Genomic DNA, 24,524 nt, shown 5'->3' on the forward strand with positions numbered 1-24,524 from the left:
GTAGGTAGGTGGCATTGGAAAATCTTTTCACATTCATTGCGTTGTTTTGTTTTTCTCTTTTTAAATATATTTTTTTAACGTGCCGCAGAATTTTTTTAATGAATTAAAAAAGCGATAAGTTTTTAAATCCCTTAAAACTCATCATTTGTTTACAATCTAAATATTACTTTTTCATTTGTAATAGTTTTAGCATGCTTTCGAAATTTTTGTATGTTTTTTTGTTTTAATTCCTTGCATTATATATTTTAAGCGAAACCGAATTATTCCACACATATTTTCAAATATATTTCTCTCGTTTATTATAATTCGGCAGTTCAATCATCTTTATGAAGTTCTTGATCGTGAGCAAAACTCATGGCAAACCGGTGATCTGGAAATTAAGACGTAAGTTCTTCGTCAAAGGGCTGATCGAGTTAAGTTGCATAAAACTTGCGCGTTGAATCGTTTTCGACAGTTTGTGGTAGCTTTTGAGGTACACAAGCCAGCATTTTTCTCACAGAGCTGTTGTCATAATCTTCTTCTTTATGGCTCTATGTTCCCACTGGAACCTGGTCTGCCTCTCTTCGTGTTCTTTGAGCATTTGCACAGTTATTAATTGAAGGGCTTTCTTTGCCTGCCATTCAGGGTACGAAAAACGGATCACGCCGAAAAACAAACGCTTTGTCCTAAGCGGTGCATGTTGATAACAAAGGCAATAAAACAAACATCGCTTGCCGTGCGTTTGCCGATATTCCGGCTTTTCTGTAGAAATTTTCGACTCACATCATCGAATTCATAAGCATTTGGACGAATTAAGACTCTTGCAAACCTCAGAGTCGAGTTTGAGTTGTAAAACAATGCAAAAATCACGATGTGAATAGAACGAGACAAATATTCCTACCATTGTTGTTGTGAACAAACGCGGGAGCGATTTTGTCATTATTAGTAATCCTACATTATAGAGATCTGCGGAGGCGGCCATTGTGAGCCTATCGTGCAGAGAGAACTGTCAAAGTGTGAGCCAAATGAACATGCTTATCGTTCGTAGGAAGGCGTCGTTTGAACGGCATTGCAATCGGAACTAAATAAATTTAAATTATTTATTTTTAATATCGAGATATTGGCGGCATATGTATGTTTAGTAAAAAGATAAAAAATATTAATTCTGCTTTCAAAAGCTCATGCTTATGACGACACTTTTGTTGCTGAACTTGTCGAAAAAACTTCCATTGCTGCTTCTTGCTTCACTTCTGTCGATATGATTAGCGTAACACTTTTGCAATGAATTTCAGATTTCTTCGATTGCTCCGCTATTTCTACAAAATTTTGAAAAAAAAAATCTACCATAATTAGAAAATGTAAACAAAACAACTTGAACCACAACGAAGTCACGCACAAAGTTTGAACATCTAGCTTTGTAGCAAGTGTTGGCAGCTGTTGTAAACAAAACAAACAGCGTTGCCGAATCGATGTATGTAACTTCCGCTCATCTCTATGTATAGGATTTCTAGTCATTATCTGCTAAAGAAAAAACAAAGCGTTTTGCCTTGCCTTCCTTGTTGCCTGTTTTTCGCTTCCCGAATAAAAAATACAGCAGAAAAACCGAATGTTGTATTGTAACAGTACTATTTAGAACCATATTGTTACAACAAACACCACTGTAAATATAAAAAATACAAAAACAATAAGATGTAATGTTAGACACCATACAGTGAATTGTAAATTAGATTTTTACAATATACTATACGGGTTGTTAAGTATCGTAACAATATAAAAAAAATATTTTTCTCCATATATATTTTTTTACAAAACCATATATTTTATTGTAAATGAATTGTTCAAAATACTGATACGTGGGCTTTAATATACCGTACATTGTATGGTACACGTATGGTTTCAAACAATAAAATGTACCGTAAATATATTGTTTTTAATTGTAATTTCACTACTGGTTATAAATTTAATCATGGTTTTGGAATGGTTCTCTTTTGTTATGTTGTATTGTTTTACATTAGATAAACCATATAATGTTATATTATCTCGTCATGTTCCTTCGATAATGGCAGTTCTAGCCAAACTAACCTAAACTCGTCTAAGTCTGAGTAGCCTCTGATTGCATTAACAGCTGAAGCTTAAGCTCCCATGTCCCACCAGCCAGATAACCGGGTTTTGCAAACTAAGCATTATTTGTGGCAACACTTTGAGCGGCATGATGGAACTATGCCTAGCGCGCTAAGTGTTATTAGACCACTAATGTAGTTGCATGAAGTGGGTGACGAGGTACATAAGTATCATTACAGCGTGCTTAACCATTATTGCAATATTGAGGCTCCAATTTGACTGAACTATGAAATGTGTACATAACAACTCATGCGAAAACTGTCAAGTTCGATTCAACTATAAGTTAGGTTAAAAAGCGAAGACGAACTTATTTCAGAAGTCGTTTCAGTGTCCAGTCCAGTCCTTATGTTAAAAATGTCAAAGATAAATCGCATTTAATTCGGTTGTTGTACAAGGCAATTTCACATGAGAGAAGAAGAGAAAGAATAGTGTTGAACTCATCCACTGATTTACGGTAATCTGGCCTGCGTCTTTCCGGGTTGACCTACATTCGTATTCCTCTCATCGCACTTTACATACCTAGCCCACCATATCTCTTGGATATGCAGTCCTTAGGACACCTGGTTTACCACTTTATTTAAACATTTTATTGACTTTAAATAGATATTTCAACTTATTCACTTTTTTCTCTTTCATTTCCTTTGCAACAAAAATGTCACGGACATCAACAAAACAAAGCACGGAAAAAATCATAAACTGAATAAAAAATTAAAAATGCACGGAAAAAGATTGTTTCGGAATAGTGAATGGTTCAAACGTAAGAAAAACAGTATAATATATTGTTACATAAAGATCGGATGTAAATGTATAATAGCTACCAATGTGCAAAGATTTTAGCGAACCATTCCATTACAATACACTATATTGTAGCTGGTACACTGTATGGTACAGGAATGGTTTTCACCAAATACCCTATGGTTAGTTTTTATCCGGGTTGCGATGCCATATTCTGCGTACATTGCTGCCATTACATGCATTTGAGGCAAGGACATTGATTGACTATGGCCAAGGAGTCAAGAAAATTTTCCCGACCGGAACGGGAATCGAGAACCCGTCGTCTTCGGATTTGCGATCTATAGCCTTAACCATTAGGCTAACTGGAGACCCCTGTCCGTAGAGGACCACCCTCGGGACCACCGGTCTTATTTGCGTTCTGTACATGGTGCTCTTGGTGCGTGGGTGAATCGTCTATCTCACATTAGACGGACCCGGTCGTGTTCGGTTCCGCCTGCCAACATGTAGGGTATTGGTTCCCTTCTTAAGCATGTGGCTTCCATTTTCATCCTACGAAAAACAAAGGATATTAGCGCTATTTGTTTTGTTTCTTATTTTTGTATTTTTTGTTAGAAGTGAGCACCCATGAAAACAAAAAGAACGGAATCAATCGGTGCCGTAATCGCTTGTTTTCGAATAGGATGAATATGGGAGCGTGAGGTTAATGATGGAACACGTACCCTATTATGTTTCCAGTTTTAAACCGAATTAACGATATTTTTTTACTTCCGCTGCTCTTGCCTTGCGACGCGTTAAAAACAATGTCGGAAGTGGGGCGCTGTATAGAGAATTAGGTGTATACAATACAGCGCCCCACTTTCGATATGTGTTTAACGTAAGGCAAAAGCAGCGGAAGTAAAAGAAAAAATGTTGCTAATTCGGTTTTGAACCGAAAACATAATACTTTGTTTTGGACGCATTCACGAACAGTCCTTTGTTGCTTTGCGTTTAAGGTGGGTGCACAGTTCTGCCATCGTACCAAATGTTCTGGCGATAATGTCGTCCGCAAAGCACACAAATTGACCGGATTTTGTAAAAATCATACCCCGGCTGTTGAGCCCGGCTCGTCGCATTACACCTTCCAGAGCGATGTTGAAGAGTAGGCATGAGAGTGTTGTTCGTTATGGATCATCACCGTTGTTGATTTTGTTGTGGGTTTGTTCATCGGCTTTTTTCGACGAAAATGAATAAAAATCCAGCATTTACCGAACGTTTCGACCTACTATCGTTTTCGGTCATCCTCAGCGGTTCATGCTATGGGACATCCCTTGCCCATTTGTTTACAACTGGGCAAGAGATGCGTTGAGCTTCTCGTAGTACTTTCGTGTTTCATGGGAAACTTCTGTCTCTCACATTCCGTCGTGAGCACTCTGTCTGTGCTTGTCTCTGTGTTTGGCACTGTGTTTGATTCTATGCAAGATTGGTGAATTTTTGATTTAAGATCCATGGCTTGTAAGTCCTTGATGAACCTAACAACTTTGCCGAAAACACAAACTCTAATTAATTTATTAGGTGTTTTTTTCTGCATATTGAAAGTACCAAACAAATGCACTGTGACAGCACAGTGCCAAGGATTCTCTCCGTAGAGCTAGTGCTGCGATTTGTCTCTCGCACAGTTACGAAAGCTCTCACTCATACGTCTCTGTCTCTGAGCAAAATCGGGAGATCAGCACTGGAGATTGTGTGAAGCACAGGCTTTCTTCGCACGGCATTGTGCATGCCGACAATCCCTGCTTTCCACGTACCCGATGGTGCTCTAGGCTGCTGCGTTGATGGTCGCTTTTACTGTTCTCTAGCAGTCCTCTAGAGGAGCCTCATCGAACTCGTCCTCGTCTGGCAACGCGGCCTCGAGATTTTGCGCGTATGCTGAGGCGACGTCCGATTGCTTCAGTCGCTCTAGGTTGTACCGTGGCGGTCGCCGGTATACAGATGATGATGACGGGATGTTTTGGGCGCAAAACAACGCCACGATAGGTCCTGACGTCGATAATGTCGGAGAAGTGCCGTCCGTCAATCAGAACATGGTCGATTTTCGATTCCGTCGGCTGTGCTGATCTCCAGGTGTAATAATAAGGGAAGCTGTGTTGGAAAAAGGTGTTACGTTTGGCCTTTTTTTATGGCGGCGAAATCAATGAGTCTTAGGTCGTTTTCGTTCATCAGCTGATGGGCGCTGAATTTTTCAATCGTTGGTCTGAATTCCTTCTCCTAGCGTACCTGAGCATTTAGGTCACTTATGATCTTGACGTCGTGGCTTGGGCAGTGGTCTTACTCGCGTTCGAGCTGCGCGTAAAATGCGTCTTTGTAGTGCTTCTGGTGTGAGGGCTGTGCACGTTTATTAAGCTGAAGTTGAAAAAGCGACCCTTGATCCTCAACCTGCATGTTCTTCTGTGGATCGGCCACTAACCAATCACGCGCCTCTGCATGTCGCCCATCACGATAAAAAATGTTCCCAGCAGTCGATTCGGAACGAAATGAAATTATATTTACAGTATTGATGTCCATTATACCCCGGTGGGTGTCTATTTCGCTGTGGATTATTTTTTTTTTAATTTAACCAATAATTTACTCATCTGTAAATTACTATTGCCAATAATTTATTAGCTTTATTGGGAAAATTTTCGGTCCGAGGCTGGTTCATCTCCAATCTGGGAACATCCATAAATTACGTCACGCTTTGAGCGTGACAACTCAAACAAAATTTTCAGAGGTCCCATACACGGGGGAAAAATGAAAATTTTGCCTGTCCCGATCATTTTGTCTATCCCCTGTATGTTTAGGGTGTTTACATTCCCATCCCGGGCGGTCTAAGAACTTTTCGTAATAAAAATACCCTAAAATTTCAATGGCAAAAATCGTTTAACAATGCAAAAAAGGTCAATCTTTGAAGAAAAGTAATTTAAATAAAACATATTTTTATGAAACATGAGCAAAAATTTGAAGGGAACGTCCATAAATTGCGTCACGCTTCAAGGGGAGAAAGGGGTTCAGCAAAGTGTGACAACTGTTACAAACAAATGGTAAGTCTCATACAATAATTGTGACGTAGGGGAGAACGTGGGTTGAAAATGGGAAATTTCTGCGTGACGCAATTTATGGACACCAGCGATTGTAGCCAAATCCAAATTGGTCTATTTTTAGCATGCATTACAAAACTCCTTTTTTTCAATTTATTGTCGAATATTTTGTTACTATGTAAGGAAGTCTTCTTGTTACTAAGTAAGGAAGTGTGCCTTTTAAAACATGTTTATATTCTAGTCAATTAGAGGGAATTTAAATGTACTATAATTACCATCTTGAATATTGAGACAATGTTGAAGTTTTGACTAATTTACCGTTTTATTATTGGTTGTTGTTGGTTATCTAATAATTATGTCTTTTACTAAGATTATTTCTAACTTTATGTAGAATATTCCGATCTTCCCCAAAATAGTGAGTGAAAATATGAGCATTTTTGGTGCAGTTTCCAAAAAGTTACAGCTAGCAGATCATTTTTTGCCTGTGTCGATCATTTTGTCTATTCCCTGTATGTGCACGGGTAGTAATGAATATGGGTAATCTTTTCCGTGCTGATTAGCACCTCTTTATCGGGTGTTATCTCGATTTACCTATATATGACTCAAATATACAGTATTGAGGGATTCCTTCTCCGAAGTGTTTTTGGCAGGGGACCCGCATGCGGCAAGGTAGGCCTACTGCTCATCTTTTGCGAGTGTTTAGTGTGACTGGCAACGCGACCAGAAGCCTAGTCGAATCCTGCTTGGAAATCGGTTTGTTTTGTCGATGGGGGTGGCCCGCGAAATCGCATTGTGTTATTTGGGAAGGCCCGCTCGATGCATGTTAGGTAGGCGTAGTTTGTTCGAGTTTGACGTGCCTGCACCTTCCCTGGTTTTTGGTACACGAAAGAAGAGCTATCAAAATATTAGGTTTCCATAGAAATAGGTAAGTAATCAATGATGAAAAACGATGAAATCACATGCAACTATCAACTAGGTCATTTGAGCATATATTTATTGTCTGAAAGGCTTCATAAAACTCTTGACTACCGGGACAGAAATCCGAAAGATTAAAATTGTTGATGGGGGAGGTCGGGACATAATGTACACTCGGATGAAATGGACACCCCTGTTTTTGTCAAAACCGTTAACTGTTATGTTAAAATTTGAAATGCATGAGTGTGAAAATTCATTGTTCTCTTTTTTACTGGTATCATTTATACTGTCGTCCTACGCATAATTGTCCCATGTTATATGGGGATCCCATATAACATAGGACAATTATGCGTAGAACGGCAGTATACTCTTTCAAAATGAGCAAAATATCTTACTTTTGCAGTCGATTCGGGAAGACATGAACACTGGCAAGATAAAAGTATTGATAATATTTTAAATTTTTCTCTGTTTCACATGTCTAACTCATTTGCATAGGGTATTTATTATGCCCTTAGGCCCTTCCTAAGTATTCCGTTTTGATGTGTGTCAGTGTGACTGCAACATTTCCATTTTTAATTTGTTTATTCAATGAGCAATTGCTTACTCAAATGGTAAGCTGATGCATAATTAATAAAGATGAAAGTTTACGGTGTTGACTAGTATTCTTAATGTAATGGATAATTGATTGTGTACTGCATGTATATAGCTGCTCACTAGGTGTATAGGACAGATCGGTGAAGTACTAGCACAGACAAACAGACGTCTCACTCTGCCCACTTCCTGTCGTTTCACTTTTCAACGGACTATTCAAATATTCTGTAGTTCGCAAATCTCTCGCTCGTGGCGCTCGCTTCGTTTTTGCTCTTGTTTGACGTTTGCTCACCACCGCCATCTACTCAGTAGGTTTGCGAAACACAGTGTAATTAGCAGTGGGCGATTATGCTTTTGTGACGATGATTTTAATCGAACTTTGTTCCAAGTGATACGTCTGTTTGTCTGTGAACATATGATTGTATACCACCGACGAACCGACGTGACAGTGGCGATCCAAAACTGTCCCCCCCCCCTAATTTAACGGTCGACCAGCGAAGCGAGCGATCGCTTCTGTCAAATCAGCACAGACGCGAACCGTTTCCTATATGAACACACGGGGGTTTGGTGTCGAGCTATCAAATCATCGCGAGCCGTTATAGAGGTGGCGATAGTGTTCGGCTATTTTTCATCATGGCGTCGCGGACAACAAATTTGAATTCATTTGTTCTAGCTGTCACGTCGGTTCGTCGGTGTGTATACTGCGCATAGTAAGTTCTCTTTATGTATTTGAGTTTTAAACTAAAGTTTAAACTACACGGATTTACAAAGGCATGGCATACTTTTAGGCGTGTATCGGTCTATTATGGAGATGTTTGTGCCAATTCCCAAAATTGACCCCAATTCATAGAAACACGCTTCGTTAAGAAATTCAAAGCCATATTTAAAATTTATTAGGATCGGTCTACCTAATAAAAAGTGGCCATCCATCAAAAAAATAGTCAAAACTTTGTTCAAGGTTGTTAACCGATAAATTATCGACAGTTAACTCAACGCAAACTCGATAACGATAAAGGTTACTCGATAATTTTTCGATAACGATAATCAAACGATGAATCAACGCGAAGAGCAACGTACCTTCGATAATTTTGCGATACATCTAGTTACCCTAGTGACGGCATCAACAACGGGTCAGATCGCGAAGAAAATTTTTCGGAGACGTTATCGAGTCGATAATTTCCACAGTTAACTGTATCGCCGATGACGTTTCCGCCTGAAGACGTTATCGTTATCGATGATAAACGATAACAGACGTTAACTTTATCGGCGATAACGATAATTTATCGATTAACAACCTTGAGCAGAATGTTTAAAGGCGTTGACAAATGACGAAAATACCGTTAATTTTTATTTGTTGTCCAAAAAGTTTTATATGAGCTTGGTTTGAATGAAAATTCGTCTAAGATAGAGTTAGTTCGACAACTGTTGCTACTAGAGGTTGTATGTACTACTGGACCCTCCACAGTTGTCACGGGAAGGAGTTTTGTTAGTAGACTTTGTAGACTTATGCAAAATGGTACAGCCCAAGTGGCGTTAGTCCAAGAACCTTACTTTCGTAAGGGGAATTTCTATTTAGGAAACCTTGTGAATCCGGTGTTTGCTACTTTCAGTAAAAATGAAATGGCAAACTCACGTGTCATGCCTCGAGCATGTGTGCTTGTCAACAACGCAATCGTTGCTACACTCATCTCTGAACTAACTACCAGAGATGTATGTGCTATCACAATAGATGTATCTGTTGGAAACCTCAACAGGAAATACGTTTATTGTTCGGTTTATTTACCGCATGATGAACCATCCCCTACGGATGCTTTCAAGCAAGTCATTGCATACTGCACTTGAAAAGGCCTTCCGCTAATTGTTGGTAGTGATGCTAATGCTCACCATATAATCTGGGGCAGCTCAGACGTCAATTTGAGAGGCTCCAGTTTGATGGGATACTTAACCCTGAAAGGGATACCTTCATGGCCTCAGTATCGTCACCTCGCTGAGTGTGTTCCATCAAAGACGAGCTCTGAAAGGCGCCTGGGGTCCAATGGACCCCAGGTATCCCTTTTAGGGTTAAGTAGTACAGATCTTGGATTACTTAACATAGGCAACCGCCCAACCTTCATGGTATCTGGTAGAGAGGAAGTGTTAGACATAACGCTTTGCTCTAGCAGAATTAGTCATGAGCTGATAAATTGGCATGTGTCAGATGAAGAATCTTTATCTGACCATCGTTACATCTTGTTTGAACATGTGAATGTTACTTCGCAAACTTTGCGTTTCAGGAATCCCCGGTCAACCAACTGGGATCTCTTTACCGATTTGGTTGCAGTCAAATTTCATGGATACTTACCATCAATTGACACTCCAAGTGATTTAGATGATGCCGTTGATACTACAACGGCCTTCATCATGGAAGCTTTTGAAGAAGCCTGCCCTCTGCGGTCTGTGAAGACCACGAGAGAAACCCCTTGGTGGAACTCCGATCTGGCGAAGCTCAGGAAACAATGTAGAAAGAGTTGGAACAGACGACGTTCGGCTGGATCGGAGGCGTTCAGGTCGGCTCGCAAGGCCTACCAGAAAGCTCTTCGGTCTGCTGAACGATCCGGCTGGAAAAACCTTTGTACAAATGTTTCCAGTCTGAGTGAAGCCAGTCGATTGAACAAAATCCTTGCAAAATCTAAGGATTTTCAAGTGAACGAACTTCGTTTGCCAAATGGTGATTTCACTTCCTCTGATGAGGAAGTTTTAGGATGTTTATTCAGTACACACTTCCCCGGATGTGTGGATATTACATCTTCGGATGAACCTGATGTCTTTTCTTGTAGTTATGATTCTTTAGCTTCGGCTCGGAGTATCATAACTTTAGAATCGATTGAATGGGCACTTAATAGCTTTGCTCCTTTCAAATCTCCTGGGGCAGATGGGATTTATCCTATTTTGCTTCAGAAGGGATTTGATCATTTCAAACATGTTTTGAAACAACTACTTGTTTGCAGTTTTGCTACAGGGTATATTCCCAAATCCTGGCGGGATATTACTGTGAAGTTTATTCCGAAAGTGGGTCGCGCGTCGTATGAAGAAGCAAAGAGCTTCAGACCTATCAGTTTGACCTCTTTTCTTCTGAAATGCTTAGAACGCATAGTCGATCATCACATCCGTGATGTTCATCTGGCCAATGTGCCTCTTCATGTGAACCAACATGCTTACCAATCTGGAAAGTCCACTGTGACTCTTTTACACAAAGTTGTTTACGATATCGAGAAGGCATTCGCTCAAAAGCAATCCTGCTTGGGTGTTTTCTTAGATATCGAGGGTGCCTTTGACAACGTGCCTTTTGATGCCATATTGGAAGCCGCACGGGGTCATGGTATATCTCCAATGATTTCCAATTTGATTCACCAAATGCTCAAAAACCGACATCTCTTCTCGACATTGCGTCAAGCGGCGATTAGGAACTTTTATGGAATCTCGTAGCAGATACGCTATTGAGGCAACTCAATAATAGCGGTTTTCCTACTTATGGTTTTGCCGACGACTACCTAACATTGTTAGTCGGTATGTGCATCAGCACCCTTTTCGACCTGATGTAAAACGCTCTTCAGGTAGTTAAGGGTTGGTGTCGCCAATATGGCCTTTCGGTAAATCCGAGTAAAAAATCTATTGTTCTTTTCACGGAAAAGCGAAACCGTAATGGTGTTCGAACTTTACGTCTCTTTGATTCTGAAATCAATGTGACTGAACAGGTAAAGTACGTTGGAGTCATTCTTGATTCCAAGCTTTCCTGGACACCTCATTTTGAGTTCAGAATCAAGAAAGCTTGTATGGCCTTCGGGCAATGCCGGCGAACCTTTGGTACAACTTGGGGTCTAAAACCCAAGTATATCAAATGGAACTACACAACTGTGGTTCGGCCAATATTGGCCTATGGATGCCTTGTGTGGTGGCAAAAGGGCGAAGTGGGTCCAATCAAAGTAAGGCCATCTCCAAAGGATGTGCTTAATGGCGATGTCTGGAGCGTTCTCTTCAACTCCCACGGCAGCTCTCTTTGACGTTGCCCCACTACACATTCATTTCAAACAAGAAGCACTTTCTTGCACTTACCGCCTATGGGTACTCGGTTTACTTACTAGAGGAAATTCCTGTGAACCGCAGTTCAACACACACCTCGTTGTTTCCACTTTTGGTGAATTGGGACAAAGTTGTCCTTGCTCCAAGTGATCTTACAATTGCTTGTAATTTTCCATATAGGACATTTTCCACGAAATTCCCTTCCCGGGAAGAGTGGACATCTGGTTATCTGGAGAGAAGTATTTCAGACGGCATCGTATGTTACACTGATGGCTCCCTTCTCGAAGGTCGAGCAGGTGCTGGTGTTTATTCTCGTGAGCTAAGGCTGTATCAGTCTTATGTCGAATTCGTTTATTTGCACCGCCTGCACCGCTTTGCCACCGGGTGTAGCAAACTTGCACCGAAACCGTTCGTTTATTCGCAGGTACTGTTCTGTTTTGACACCCGATTGGCACCGGTGCAAGAAAATGCTACACCCAGTTTGAACACGGTGTAGCAGGTACAAAGCTAGATTTACCAATACATGCATATCGCTAAACATGTATCGTGGTTTTGTTTTGGTAGGAATGATGATTTTCACTTGCGCATTAGGTAAACAGTTTTCTTGGATATTCATTTAACGGCAAATCTGTGCGTTTAAAAATTATTTAAACTTGATCGATGATTATCACGTCTTTCAATCAACTTCTGAATAATCTTCAAAATTTATCGGTACATAACATGAAATTTGAAAGAGTTGATTTAACGTATATTTTCCCCATTACTATTTTTTTTTTGGGTTATCGCAAATATTTGGATTACTTTTAATGATTTTAATCATTAGAATTTTCTTTCGCATGGTGATCTATTAATTATGAAAAAAATGACGTAATAAAGTTTTGATGAGCCCATAATAGAATAAAAATCTATTCATTCAAATTGGACTGAAATATTACTGAAGTAACATTTTGTAGGTACAAACAGTTTCAAAAACCGTAAATTCTATTTTTTTTCTAACAAACAAATGTCGCTAAAGGATGGTTAAAGTGTTTTAAATATGAGTTAAGTTTCAATAACGTTATGTTTAAAAAAGCATTTATTCATTTTTCTTTTTACGTTGTAGCTAAACGTTTTCTATTGAACTGCCTTTAACATTTTTTGTGTTAAATTTGTGCGCGTAGATCGTTTACAATTGTATGCTAGTATCCTTTTTTATTAGGCAACGGAAATTGTTAAATTCTAAAAAGTTGCTGTTAATTGAAAAATTATGATATTACGAGAATTTGAAGAAGATAAATAATGTAGGAGTGTTAAAACATTGGATAACAATTTTCAAGTACCATTTATTATTACAAGTTTATCATGCACAAGTGAATTACTGAAAACTTTTAAAATTGTTTAATTGGATATAGAAAGTAAAAAATAAAAATAAATAAAAATAATTTTGTTCATCACGGAAATCATGAAAACATTGATTATGTTTATTTTTGATATCCTTTATTGTTTTCATTGACGCTCTCACGCGCTTTTACTAATACCATCATAAGCTGTCAACAAATTGCACAGAAACCGTTCGTTTTTCCGGTGTCAATTGCTACACCGGTGCAGTGCACCGTCGGGAATAAACGAATTCGACATTATTCACTTGGCAGACACTGCACCGTTTTTCAGGCCGAAATCTTTGCTCTTATGTGCGGAGTGCAATCAGCACTTCAGCAGCACGTAATGGGCAAAGTAATATACTTCTGTTCAGATAGCCAGGCTGCTATTAAAGCACTTGCTTCGGCCAACTCCAGGTCGAAGATAGTTATCGCTTATCGAACTCAAATTGAGGAGCTGAATTCAGCAAACGCTGTTCATCTTGTATGGGTACCTGGCCATTCTTCCATCGCTGGAAATGAATTGGCTGATGAGTTAGCTCGCACTGGAGCATCACATGACTTCATTGGCCCTGAGCCAGCTATTCCGGTATCCAAGTGTTGGGTGAAGCTTCGGACTGACACGTGGGCTGCCACTCAGCACAAACAATACTGGAATAGTTTGGAGTCATGTCGTCAAACAAAATTGTATTGTAAGGACTGTTCATTTTATAAAGAGGACACCTTATTTGTGTGATATCTTTTTTATTTTTCAATAAAATCATTATCGGTTTTTTGCATAAATTCCCATAGCTATTCTACAGTGTAGGACAAATATAACATTATACAAATTGTCCTTAGTTATGGAACTGAAGCGGTTTTCGTTAAAACTCAATAAAACCCCATTTCTCAAAATTCTACACAACTTTCCACATACATAACTTTAAAATTTTCATGAACTTTTCAATGCGTTGAGATCTTATACTATTCTTATAAAGGTAGAGTGTAATAGTTGGTCAGTAATAATGCACCAAGCATTATACAGCTTGATATAGTGAGATGCCTTGTTATCAATGAAATTGATAAAAAATACTTATTGAGGTCCAGTGATGCAATAACACTACGGAATCAGTTCAAAATTTGTCCAGTATAGAAGAGAATCGCATTCTAAATGATACCGAAGAAAAATATGCTTTAAAGTACATTCTTCATCATAAATTTAATACTTAATGATGGCCATAATGAAAAATTGCATACTTTTTGCTCCATAAATGCAAGTTTTTGATTCTAGAGAAGCTTATTATTATTTATTTTCAGCAAGGTCTGACCCTATGCGATTATATACCTTATTTGAAAATAACTACATGGTAATTTTTATTTTCGACATCATTGTAACGTTGTATTTGCAATAGGGTACATCGTTATTTAGAAGAACCTTCATAGAACGAAGCAGTTTTATCTCCGGTAACTGCCATGAAGCACAGTAACCAAGCCAACAATGCTATCAAGAAGCAGTTTTCTGCATTTGAATTTGCATTATTAGTAATTTCAACTAGATCCATTGAAAACATTCAAAATTTAATATTTTTATACATTTTTGTTTAACAAATAAATTTTATTCTGAAAATCGAGTCCAATTTGTAACTTTAATATCTCAACAACCATTATTTCGATTAGGTTTATATTTTGCCAGAATATGTATCACTCAAACTGCTGCAGCATGGCAAACACTTTTTTGCAATTAAAAACGATACACCGATGTTTTACAGAAATTTTGTGTTTATCTTTAGTTTTTGGGAATTGCAACTCTGCAACTGCAAATTGCAAACTGCAATCTTTAGTTTTGGGAATTGCAACTCTCGAAACACTTTGCTACATTTCTATGAAGTTCAATAATTTTACACCAATTTATTTATGGTTAATATCTGCTAATATAATGTACTGAACAACTAACCATGGCTGCTTAAATTTGAACAACGCGTTTTCTTTTTATAGCCTTGCAAAGTTGTCCTCTTTATAAAATGAACAGTCCTTACTGAGCCATCTCTAGGGGTGGCAAAGTATCTAACAAATCTGTCAAAGCAGAATTGCAGCATGCTAGTCAAAGCATTGACTGGCCACTGCCGACTCAGTTATCACATGGCGAATATTCAGCAAGCTGATTCATTTGCATGTGATAGCTGTGAATCCGATTATGGAACTTCGTATCATTTAATATGTAACTGTCCAGTTTTTGCGCAATTGCGTTTCCGAGTACTCGGGAAACACTTATTAAGTGAAACTGACTCCAGAAACCTGAATCTTCAGGACGTTCTGTTGTTCTTGACCCGCTGTGGTAAAGAGCTATAGGCTCTCTTTACGCTTTATGCATTATCACAGTGCCCTTTTCAGGGCGCTGTTCGAACCCATTGTGGCACGCTTATGCGTTATTACAGTGTCCTTTTCAGGACGCTATGTGAACCCATTGTGGTACGCTTTTGCGAGTATGACGATCCTATTCCCTTACCTGTCCTTTCCCATGTCCTATCCTTTTTCCTTCCCTTCTCCGTCAGGTAAATGATGAATAGGCTCGTGTTCATGGCGATGGCACAAATTTCCCGAATGGAGGAGAACGTGCCTCTAGAGCCGACCTACTGATACCTGATAGGGTGGGATTTGATAGTTGCATAGATCAACGATTCGCTTAGGTAAGCAAGCGATGCATGCAACCGTGAGCATTTACCGTCAAACGGGGTTACTTGCAACAGCGGTGTAACCACAGAGAACAGACGTCCAAGCTCATGTAGTGCAGTTGTGTAAAGCATTGCAACGGTTGTTTTGAAATAACTGGGAATGTGGCCATTACGCGGCGCTGTCAAATTTTGAATCGGGGTACAAATTTGCCGTTGTTTTACCTTTTGGCGCTAGTATCGCCAAGTGTGCACCCTAGTATAGTTCCACCAAGAGAATGTGTTGGTTGACTTGCAAAAAATTAATTGAATTCTTGTTCAACTTGTTTCTTATTGAAAATAATGAAACTAATTATCAATGGGTTGCTCAAATTTTGTTGCTGGATTAGTGAAATAATCATAATCATCTTGTTATTTTAGCAAATACAGCTCAGAATCTGCGTAGGAAAATTTAAAGGTGCGGTAGTGAAATATTTCTTCAGAAAACGCCATCATGGAGTCGAAACAAGTTTTTGAGTGGGAAAGTCACCGTCGATGTCGCTACTGAGCTTGTTTTTTTCTTTACACAAGATTTTCAAGCAATTTTCTTCGAGCATGTTCGTCTGTTCTCTGTGGTGGAACTATACTAGGGTGCACACTTGGCGACACTAGCGCCAAAAGGTAAAACAACGGCAAATTTGTACCCCGATTCAAAATTTGACAGCGTCGCGTAATGGCCACATTCACATTCCCAGTTATTTCAAAACAACCGTTGCAATGCTTTACACAACTGCACTACATGAGCTTGGACGTCTGTTCTCTGTGCACCAAGGAACAACACAATACCGCAGACAGACGTTAGAGCTATTACAAAATTATTCAAATTTTCTATATAAATTTTTACTAGCGACACCTAGGCAACCAATTGCTACGGTACAGTTGACAGATTGCATACTCACGTGCTTTCGGCCACTCGCTTATCACTCAGTTCACCACCCACTGAGAAATAAAAACAGAACAATCACTATTAAAATTATTCTCACAATTTTGTTATTTTCACAAAGATTTGATGAGGCATAAAAATGATGTTTTATTCTTTTTAATCTAATAAAATAATTTTAATCATTTGTTGAAATATTTTAATGAACCAAAAGCTAATTTATGCAAAAGGTATTAGACATTTAGTGATTGTCACTCATCTGACACAAACTATGTGTAAATATTTTAAGCGTGGAGCACGTGCGCTCTTTTTCCGCCATCCGGCTCGGAGATGACTGCGGTGACAATTGTTTGTCGTACCACAGTGATTGAATGGGAACGCCACTAACGCCATCTGTTCGCTGATTGCCACTTGGAAATTTGTGGCGGCCATGTTTTTATACATGCTGATACTGACCGAAAGTGTGGTGGGAACCCCTGACCTATGTCAAAGTCAATGGAACAGGGGTTGGCAACACACTTTCACTCAGGGTCGTTTTACAACAGTTCTCCCGAAAAATCTTCCCGTTAAGGGCAGACTTGTTAGAATCCCAAAATGGCCGCCACAATGGCCGACTTTGGCACCTACTCACGATTTCGAGGGCACAAATCTCTTCGTAAACAAAACCAGCGCACCTGATCTTCTTATTTTAAGCTTATTACAAGTGAGCAAGAACAGAATAATAAAATGCTCTGCTGTGTGAAGCCCGCTTCTTGAGATTTGTGCTTTTGAAGTTTTGATGCACTGTTGAAGCGGGAGGTCAAGACGTTTGTCCTTAATACTCGGTGGCAAGGCGGACAAGACAATACAATCACAAAATGGCGGAAACAAGTTTTTCTTTAATCAAATTAATTTTAAGAACACCAGTTAGGGTTTAGAGGGCCTTACATTTCATTCAGAGAAAAAGGTTATAGATTTTCTTGCATTAATTTTTTGAAAGTTCTCTATTGGATATTCACATAGTTGGGAGCTCACCGTTGCGGCCGATTGCTGCGATGGTCGACATGCTGGAACCTCTGGACCTCCGTCTTGAAGAACCTCCAATTCGATCTTCTTCTTTCACTTCTGCTTTGATTCTCTTCTTTCTTCCTCCTCTTTTCCCTCACTTGGGTTTCTTCTTCTTCCTGATCCTATACTTGACAAGGGACACCACACCGACGGTTTGGCCATTATAGCGAGGGCCACAGTTCCGAGTCCGGGGAGTGGTACCAATCGTGCACGCACTTTTCTGTGTGGTCTTTATCAAACGAGCGTCAAACCGAAAAGTGTAGCGTGGGCTGAATAAAAACTTAACAAATTCGAGATAATTTTTCAGGAAGTCCTTCAAAGTATTGAAGAATCCCTCTCATCATCTTGCTATTATGATTATATTATAATTTGCTTAGACACCTCATTATAAGCTATACATTAGGGCAGTTCAGACTTTAAACATGTCAAAAATGCAAAGCTCCCATATGTTCATTACAATCCTTGGTGCAAAACTAGAGTCCTGTCAAATTTTCAGCCATTTTGGTGGTGATTTAATGGTGGCCCAAAAGCAATATAAGTTTATATGGGAATTACTATGGATAATTTAAAAAAAAAAGGTTCTCCGCGCTGTAGAGCATTAACTCATGGATGAAGTCATATGGTCAAAGCCGAATTGAATTCTTCAGACCTTTTACAGTGGTTTTCGACTGATAGAATCTGATACTCGGAGTTTTCGGCTATTCAGTCTTTTGATTTCAAACGGTAGTTTAGTTTGTTAACTGCCGACGTTTCGGCTGTTCTTGGCAGCCTTCTTCTAGGGGAAATTAGATCTATCGTTTACGTTTGTGAACATATATCGTGTGTTGGCTTGTCGTACATTTTTAGCGTGAATAATTGTGGGTGGTTTTAGTTTGCTACTAATTTTCTACGTTTTCACCACTGATCACGGACAGTGGTTTAACTGCAGTGCAGTTAAACAGTTAAACATTTTCACAAAACTTAGGGCCGAATCAGCTGCAAAGCATTTTAACCATTCCTGTCATATTGAGGTCCAAATTTGTGATGGTCGATTAAACGAGGTGTAAGCACTTATCATTGAATGGCCCGACCAACCGGCTTCTATAGATATGATAGTCGAATTCATTATCGTTTTTTTGCTCATGTGGGAACCAAGCATTTATTTTCAACGTTAGCCTTGATAAACATTTTTTGTTGTATAAAATTAATTGTAGAACAAAATCAATTTTTCACAGATAAATCTACTTGCAGACATGAAAATGGGATTGACTTCGTCGCCATTGAGGCGTCGTAATTGCTTTTTGGCCTTCATACTCGTTTTGGTACCTTGTACAATATTATTTCTAGTGATAGGGACAGGTAAGTTCAAATCTACACGTTTTGTCAATTTATTGTGTGCGCACATCTCACTTGATGTTCCTTTGCAGATTTTACTGCTGAACAAACGATGTCACAACGAGTAGCGGAATTTCAAATGCGAATGCAGTATCTCGAATCGATGTATCGCGCTAAGCAGGAGGATGTGGCTATTCTATCACAATACTTTGGATTCACGAATCAAAACGGAGAAACATCGAATATGACGATAAATTTAAACCTGTTAGATGGCCTAAGCGCTGATTCGCGATCAATGATTCGGAACGTAACCGCCTCAGCCAAGTTGCCTGCAAATTTAAAACTACCCACGGCCTTTCATTTTTTACCACATTTGCTTGACGATCCGGCTTCCTTGAGACCGGGATATCTGCAGACAAAGAACAGACAGGGTGTGTCGATGGTTCTTGGTATACCGACAGTTAAACGCGATAAACAATCATATTTGCTAGAAACAGTAGACAATCTGATAGCTAACATGGATGAGGACGAACAGAACGATACGATGATCGTGATATTTATCGGCGAGTCGGACTTCGATTACGTCTCGCAGGTGGCAAACAGTATCAATGCTAGATTTCCAACGTTCATTGAAAGTGGTTTCATCGAAATTATATCGCCAGCGGCCAGTTATTATCCCGATATGGCCAAACTGAGGCTTACGTTGAACGACTCGGCCGAACGGGTGAAATGGCGATCCAAACAGAATCTGGATTTTGCTTATCTAATGGCGTACGCCCAACCGAAAGGTGCTTTCTACGTCCAGCTGGAGGACGATATACTCACGAAAAAGGGATTTATAACAATAATGAAAAATTTTGCCTTAGAGAAAACGGCGAAGAAGGAGCAAAGCCAATGGTTCGTTTTGGACTTTTGCCAGTTAGGATTTATAGGTGAGTAAAATTTAAACTTGTTTTTTCCGACGATGTTAGATTCAAATTGAACAACTAAGGAAGCAATTCGCCATTCTTAAGTTGAGCACGTAAAACTGTGATTTAAGGACAGACTTGTTAGAATCCCAAAATGGCCGCCACAATGGCTGACTTTGGCACCTACTCACGATTTCGAGAGCACAAATCTCTTCATAAACAAAATCAGCGTACCTGATCTTCTTATTTTAAGCTTATTACAAGTGAGCAAGAACAGAATAACAAAATGCACTGATGTTTGAAGCTTGCTTCTTGAAATTTGTGCGTCTGAAGTTCTGATGCACTTTTGAAGCGGGATTTCAAGACGCTTGTCCTTAACCTTCATCCAGCCAACGTACATTTTGCACCTTCGGAAAAGCACAAAAATGGTCATAACTTTTTTTTTTTTGGATGGATTTTGATGAAATTTTCACAAGTTCCCGAAAAACTCTTCTAGTTTTTGATGCCGGGGACATGGGTGCCTGGTCCACATGGTTCCGGAGTTATTCCGGATTGTCTTGGGGTACCTAAACTGGCCACATACTTTGCGCAAAGTATATCTCAAGATCCCGATGAGATAGAAGTATAGTGTCTTCGGCGAATTTGTTCAGCAGGTTAAGAACTAACTGGCAACGGCGACTTTGGTTCGTGATTTGGCCGCTAGGCGGCGCCAGTGTCAAAATGTTCAAACCCTCATATCTCAGAAACCTGATAAGATAGAATGATGCTGTCTTCGGCAAAATTCTTCAGCAAGCTCAGAACTATCTGATAGTAAAGTCTTTGGTTTGGGATTTATCCGCTTGGTGGCGCCTTGTGTCTGAAAAATTCAAACACGTATATTCCGATACCCTAATGAGGTACAACCCAACTAACAATCACTCATTTTACAAGCACCTTTACGACGAATTCATTCAGCATGATGCTGAATAATATTTGGATAATTTTCAGGCACAACCTTTGTTCGGGTTTTGTTCACACAAATTTGGAGAAACTGTAAAGCATAGTGTTGTGTACCAACTAAAATATTTGTTGTTAAATCGTTTTACAAATATATAGTAAAACTGTTATTCAGCTGTAGCAAAAATGATTAAAAATAAAAAAATGCAAAATTTTTCAATTTCCACGAGAGTTTATGATTGGAACTTAATGCTGTGAACAAATATTGTGAAATAATAACTACACATAAATTTACCTAAATCCAGATTCGAACTCGAGACCCGTCGATTGCCAGCCGCATGCCTTCCTATCTGCGCCATCCTAGAGATGATGAATTGCAGCGTTCAAATCAAAACATAAACTTCCCGTGGTTTAATAATGATCAGACTCTGACTCCTATACAGCAGTGGTGAATTAGCACAACATTATGGTTAACGACTGAACAACAAATTAATTCAGCTGTTGTTCGGTAAAAAACACGTGTTTTTCATCATGTAATCTGAGTCGAAGTATGATGAAACGAAAGCGCTTATTTGACTTGTGAAAAACACATTATTCATATACATGTCCTATTTTTTACATGAACTTAACAAGAAGCAGAAAAAAGTCTTGTTAAACTATGTTGTAAAGGAATTACTGCGAGTCGAATAAAAATCTTATTAAACGCTTGAAAAGTGTTTGAAATTATCGTTATTGATACCAATACGAAAAGTTGAACATTGGCTACTTTTTCAATTGAAAAAGCATTTGCACAGTAATATGTACAGCATAATTTTAGTTCAGCTATAATTACCATTATAAAGCAACAATTCAGCATGCATGCTTGTTTGCGGCTGGCGATTGTTACTTGGGAAGCATGCCATTTTCAGCAAAGTTGATCAGCAGACTAAGAACTATCTGGCAATGGCGTCTTTGGTTCGAGAATCGTCCGCTAGGTGGCGCCAGGGTAAAAAATGATCAAACTTCTATATCTCAGAATCCTGATAAGATAGAATGATGCCGTCTTCAACAAAGTTCTTCAGCAAGCTAAAAACTGTCTGACAGTTGAGTCTTTGATTCGTGATTTATTCGTTAGGTTATTCGCTACACCATCTTTGACCCCCTGTAGACAAATTTTGTCACCCCACAATATTGCTCCGTTTAGTTCCGGGAATGTCTCCGGGAATTTCTACAGAAACTCTTTCGGATTTTTTTTTCCAAGAATTTCTCCGGGAATTTCTCTAGGAATTCCTCTGGAAATTTCTCCGGGAATTCTTCTGGAAAATTTTCCAGGATGTCCTCTGGAACCCACATCAGGAACTCCTGGGAATTTCTCCAGGAGTTTTCCAGGGATTCCTCCGGATTTCCTCCAAGATTTTCCACAGGAATACCTCGATGAGTTCCTCCTTGAATTCGGGATTTTCCTCAGAAATTCCTTAAAGAATTTCTTCAGACTGGATTTCTCCGAGAATTTTTCTAGGAGTTCCTCTAGGAATATCTCCGAGAAGGTTTCCAGGAATTGCTTCGGAAATTTCTTCAAGAAATTGTCCGGGAAATCCTCCTAAAATTCTTCCAGGAATTCCTGCGGGAATCCCCCCAGAAATTCGTTCGGGAATTTCTTCAGGAACACTTTCGTTTTTTTTTTTCAAAAAAAATCCACTGAAAATTTCTCCAAGAAGTCTTTCTTCAGGAAGTCTTCCGTGACTTTTTTCAGAAAACGCTCTGAGAACTTCTCCAGGAATTCCTCTGGGAATTTCTCCAGGAATTTCTTCTCTGTTTTCTCCATGAATTCCGCCGGGAAATTCTCTGGACATTCCTCCGCGGATGACTCTAGAAATTTTCCCTGGAATTTCTCCAGAAATTCCACTAGGAATTTCTTCAGGAAATCCTTCTAAATTTTTTCCTGGAAATCCACTAGGAATTTCTTTACGACTCCCTCTAGGAATTTCTCCGGGAATTCTTCAATGACTCCCATCAGCAATTTCTCCGGTGATTCCTTCAGTTATTTCTCCAGGACTTTTTCCGGGATTATTTCCAGGAATTCTTTTGGATATTTCTCCATGATTTCTCCCGGGGATTCCTCTAGAGATTCGTCCAGGAATTTCCGTCGGGGAATCCACCAGGAAGGAGGATTCCCTGAAGAGTTTTACAGAGGAATTGCTGAGGAAAGCACCGGAGAAATTCCTAGAGAAATTTCCTGAGGAATTCCTGGACGAAATCCTAGAGACATTCTCTGTGGAATACTTTGAGAAATTCCCAGAGGATTTCCTGAGAAAATCCCGAAGATTTAATTTAAAAATTCCCGGAGGTACTTCAGAAGAGTCCCCGGAGAAATTCCCAAAAGAATTCCTGGAGGATTTCCTGGAGAAATTGCCGGAGGAATTACAGGATGATTTCCCGGAAGTATTCGTAAAGAAAGTCCTAGAGGAATTCTGGGAGAAATTCTCAGAGGGATTTGTGAGAAAATAAAATCATGGAAGACTTCCGGAAGAGATTCCTGGAGAAATTCCCAGAGAATTTTCTGAAAAAAAAACCGAAAGTTTCCTTAGAAAATAACATCCTGGAGGAATTCCTGAAAAAATTCCCGGAGGAGTTCGTGGAGGAATTCCCGGAGGCACTCATGGACGAATTCTTGGGGAAATTCTCAGTGAAATTTCCGGAGAAAATCTTGGAAAAAAAATCCGGAGGAATTCCTGGAAAAAATCTCCGGAGAATTCCTGCAGAAATTGCCGAGTCCTGATGGGACTCCCGAAGGGAAGGAATTCCCGAAAGATTTCCAGAAGAAATTGCTGGAGGAAGTTCTTGGGGAATTCCCAGTGGAATTCTTGGATAAATTCCTGGAGGAATTCCCGGAGAAATTCCTGGAAAAATTCCCGGATGAGTTCCTGTAGAAATTCCCGGAGACATTCCCGGAAGAAAAAAAGGAGCAAAAGAAGCAATATTGTAGGGTGACAAAACTTGTCTGCAGGGGGTCAAAGACGGTGTTAGAGTACTGCCTCTTGTACCACCGTACTCGACCGTCTACTATCCTGCCAAATGGTTCTTAGTTTGCAGAGCAACTATGCTGGAATAGGAATATTTCTTGTTCATTAGGGTGTTCATATAAGTATTTTCTTAATATTAGACGGAACCTATCGAATAATATCAGAACCAAGGACGCCAGATACGTCTTACTTCCTCTTAACTTTCGGAACAATTAGCTGGACGTTTTCCGATTTCCGAGATAAAATTGTTTGAATGTTTTGATTGCTAGTGTCCCCTAGCGTCACCATTCTCGGATAGTTCTCAACCTGCCGAACAATTTTACAGAATACGCCATATTTTTAGCATATAACAGTAACGAGACAAACGTGTTTAAATATTATACACACGGTGCCACCTAACGAATAAATCACGAATTAAAGACTCAACTATCGAACAGTTTTTAGCTTGCTGAAGAACTTTGTTGAAGACGGCATCATTCTATCTTATCAGGATTCTGAGATATAGAAGTTTGATCATTTTTTACCCTGGCGCCACCTAGCGGACGATTCTCGAACCAAAGACGCCATTGCCAGATAGTTCTTAGTCTGCTGATCAACTTTGCTGAAAATGGCATGCTTTTACCTCATTAGGGTATCGGGATATACGTGTTTGAATTTTTCAGACACAAGGCGCCACCTAGCGGATAAATCCCGAACCAAAGACTTTACTATCAGATAGTTCTGAGCTTGCTGAAGAATTTTGCCGAAGACAGCATCATTCTATCTTATCAGGTTTCTGAGATATCAGGGTTTGAACATTTTTGACACTGGCGCCGCCTAGCGGCCGAATCACGAACCAAAGCCGCCGTTGCCAGTTAGTTCTTAACCTGTTGAACAAATTCGCCGAAGACACTATACTTCTATCTCATCGGGATCTTGAGATATACTTTGCGCAAAGTA

The 24,524-nt window shown here is 39.5% G+C and overlaps 1 protein-coding gene across 3 annotated transcripts in view; it reads left to right on the top strand.

The window, feature by feature from the left end:
- The window catches only part of LOC109414477 (alpha-1,3-mannosyl-glycoprotein 4-beta-N-acetylglucosaminyltransferase A), a 30,352-nt gene that overhangs the window by 752 nt on the left and 5,076 nt on the right, over nt 1-24,524 (top strand). Inside the window, exons 1-3 of one of the 3 annotated variants that reach the window (XM_062851674.1) lie at nt 314-384; nt 18,656-18,763; nt 18,832-19,671. In XM_062851674.1, coding sequence (XP_062707658.1) covers nt 327-384; nt 18,656-18,763; nt 18,832-19,671 — 1,006 coding nt within the window. In that variant the 5' untranslated portion in view covers nt 314-326. Of the gene's footprint in view, nt 1-313; nt 385-18,639; nt 18,764-18,831; nt 19,672-24,524 lie in introns of those variants that run through there. The other 2 variants (XM_029872348.2, XM_029872347.2) reach the window with 2 other exon arrangements.

The sequence above is a fragment of the Aedes albopictus genome, chromosome 2 (assembly GCF_035046485.1).
Source record: "Aedes albopictus strain Foshan chromosome 2, AalbF5, whole genome shotgun sequence".
In the NCBI taxonomy this organism is placed as follows: Eukaryota; Metazoa; Arthropoda; class Insecta; order Diptera; family Culicidae; genus Aedes; species Aedes albopictus.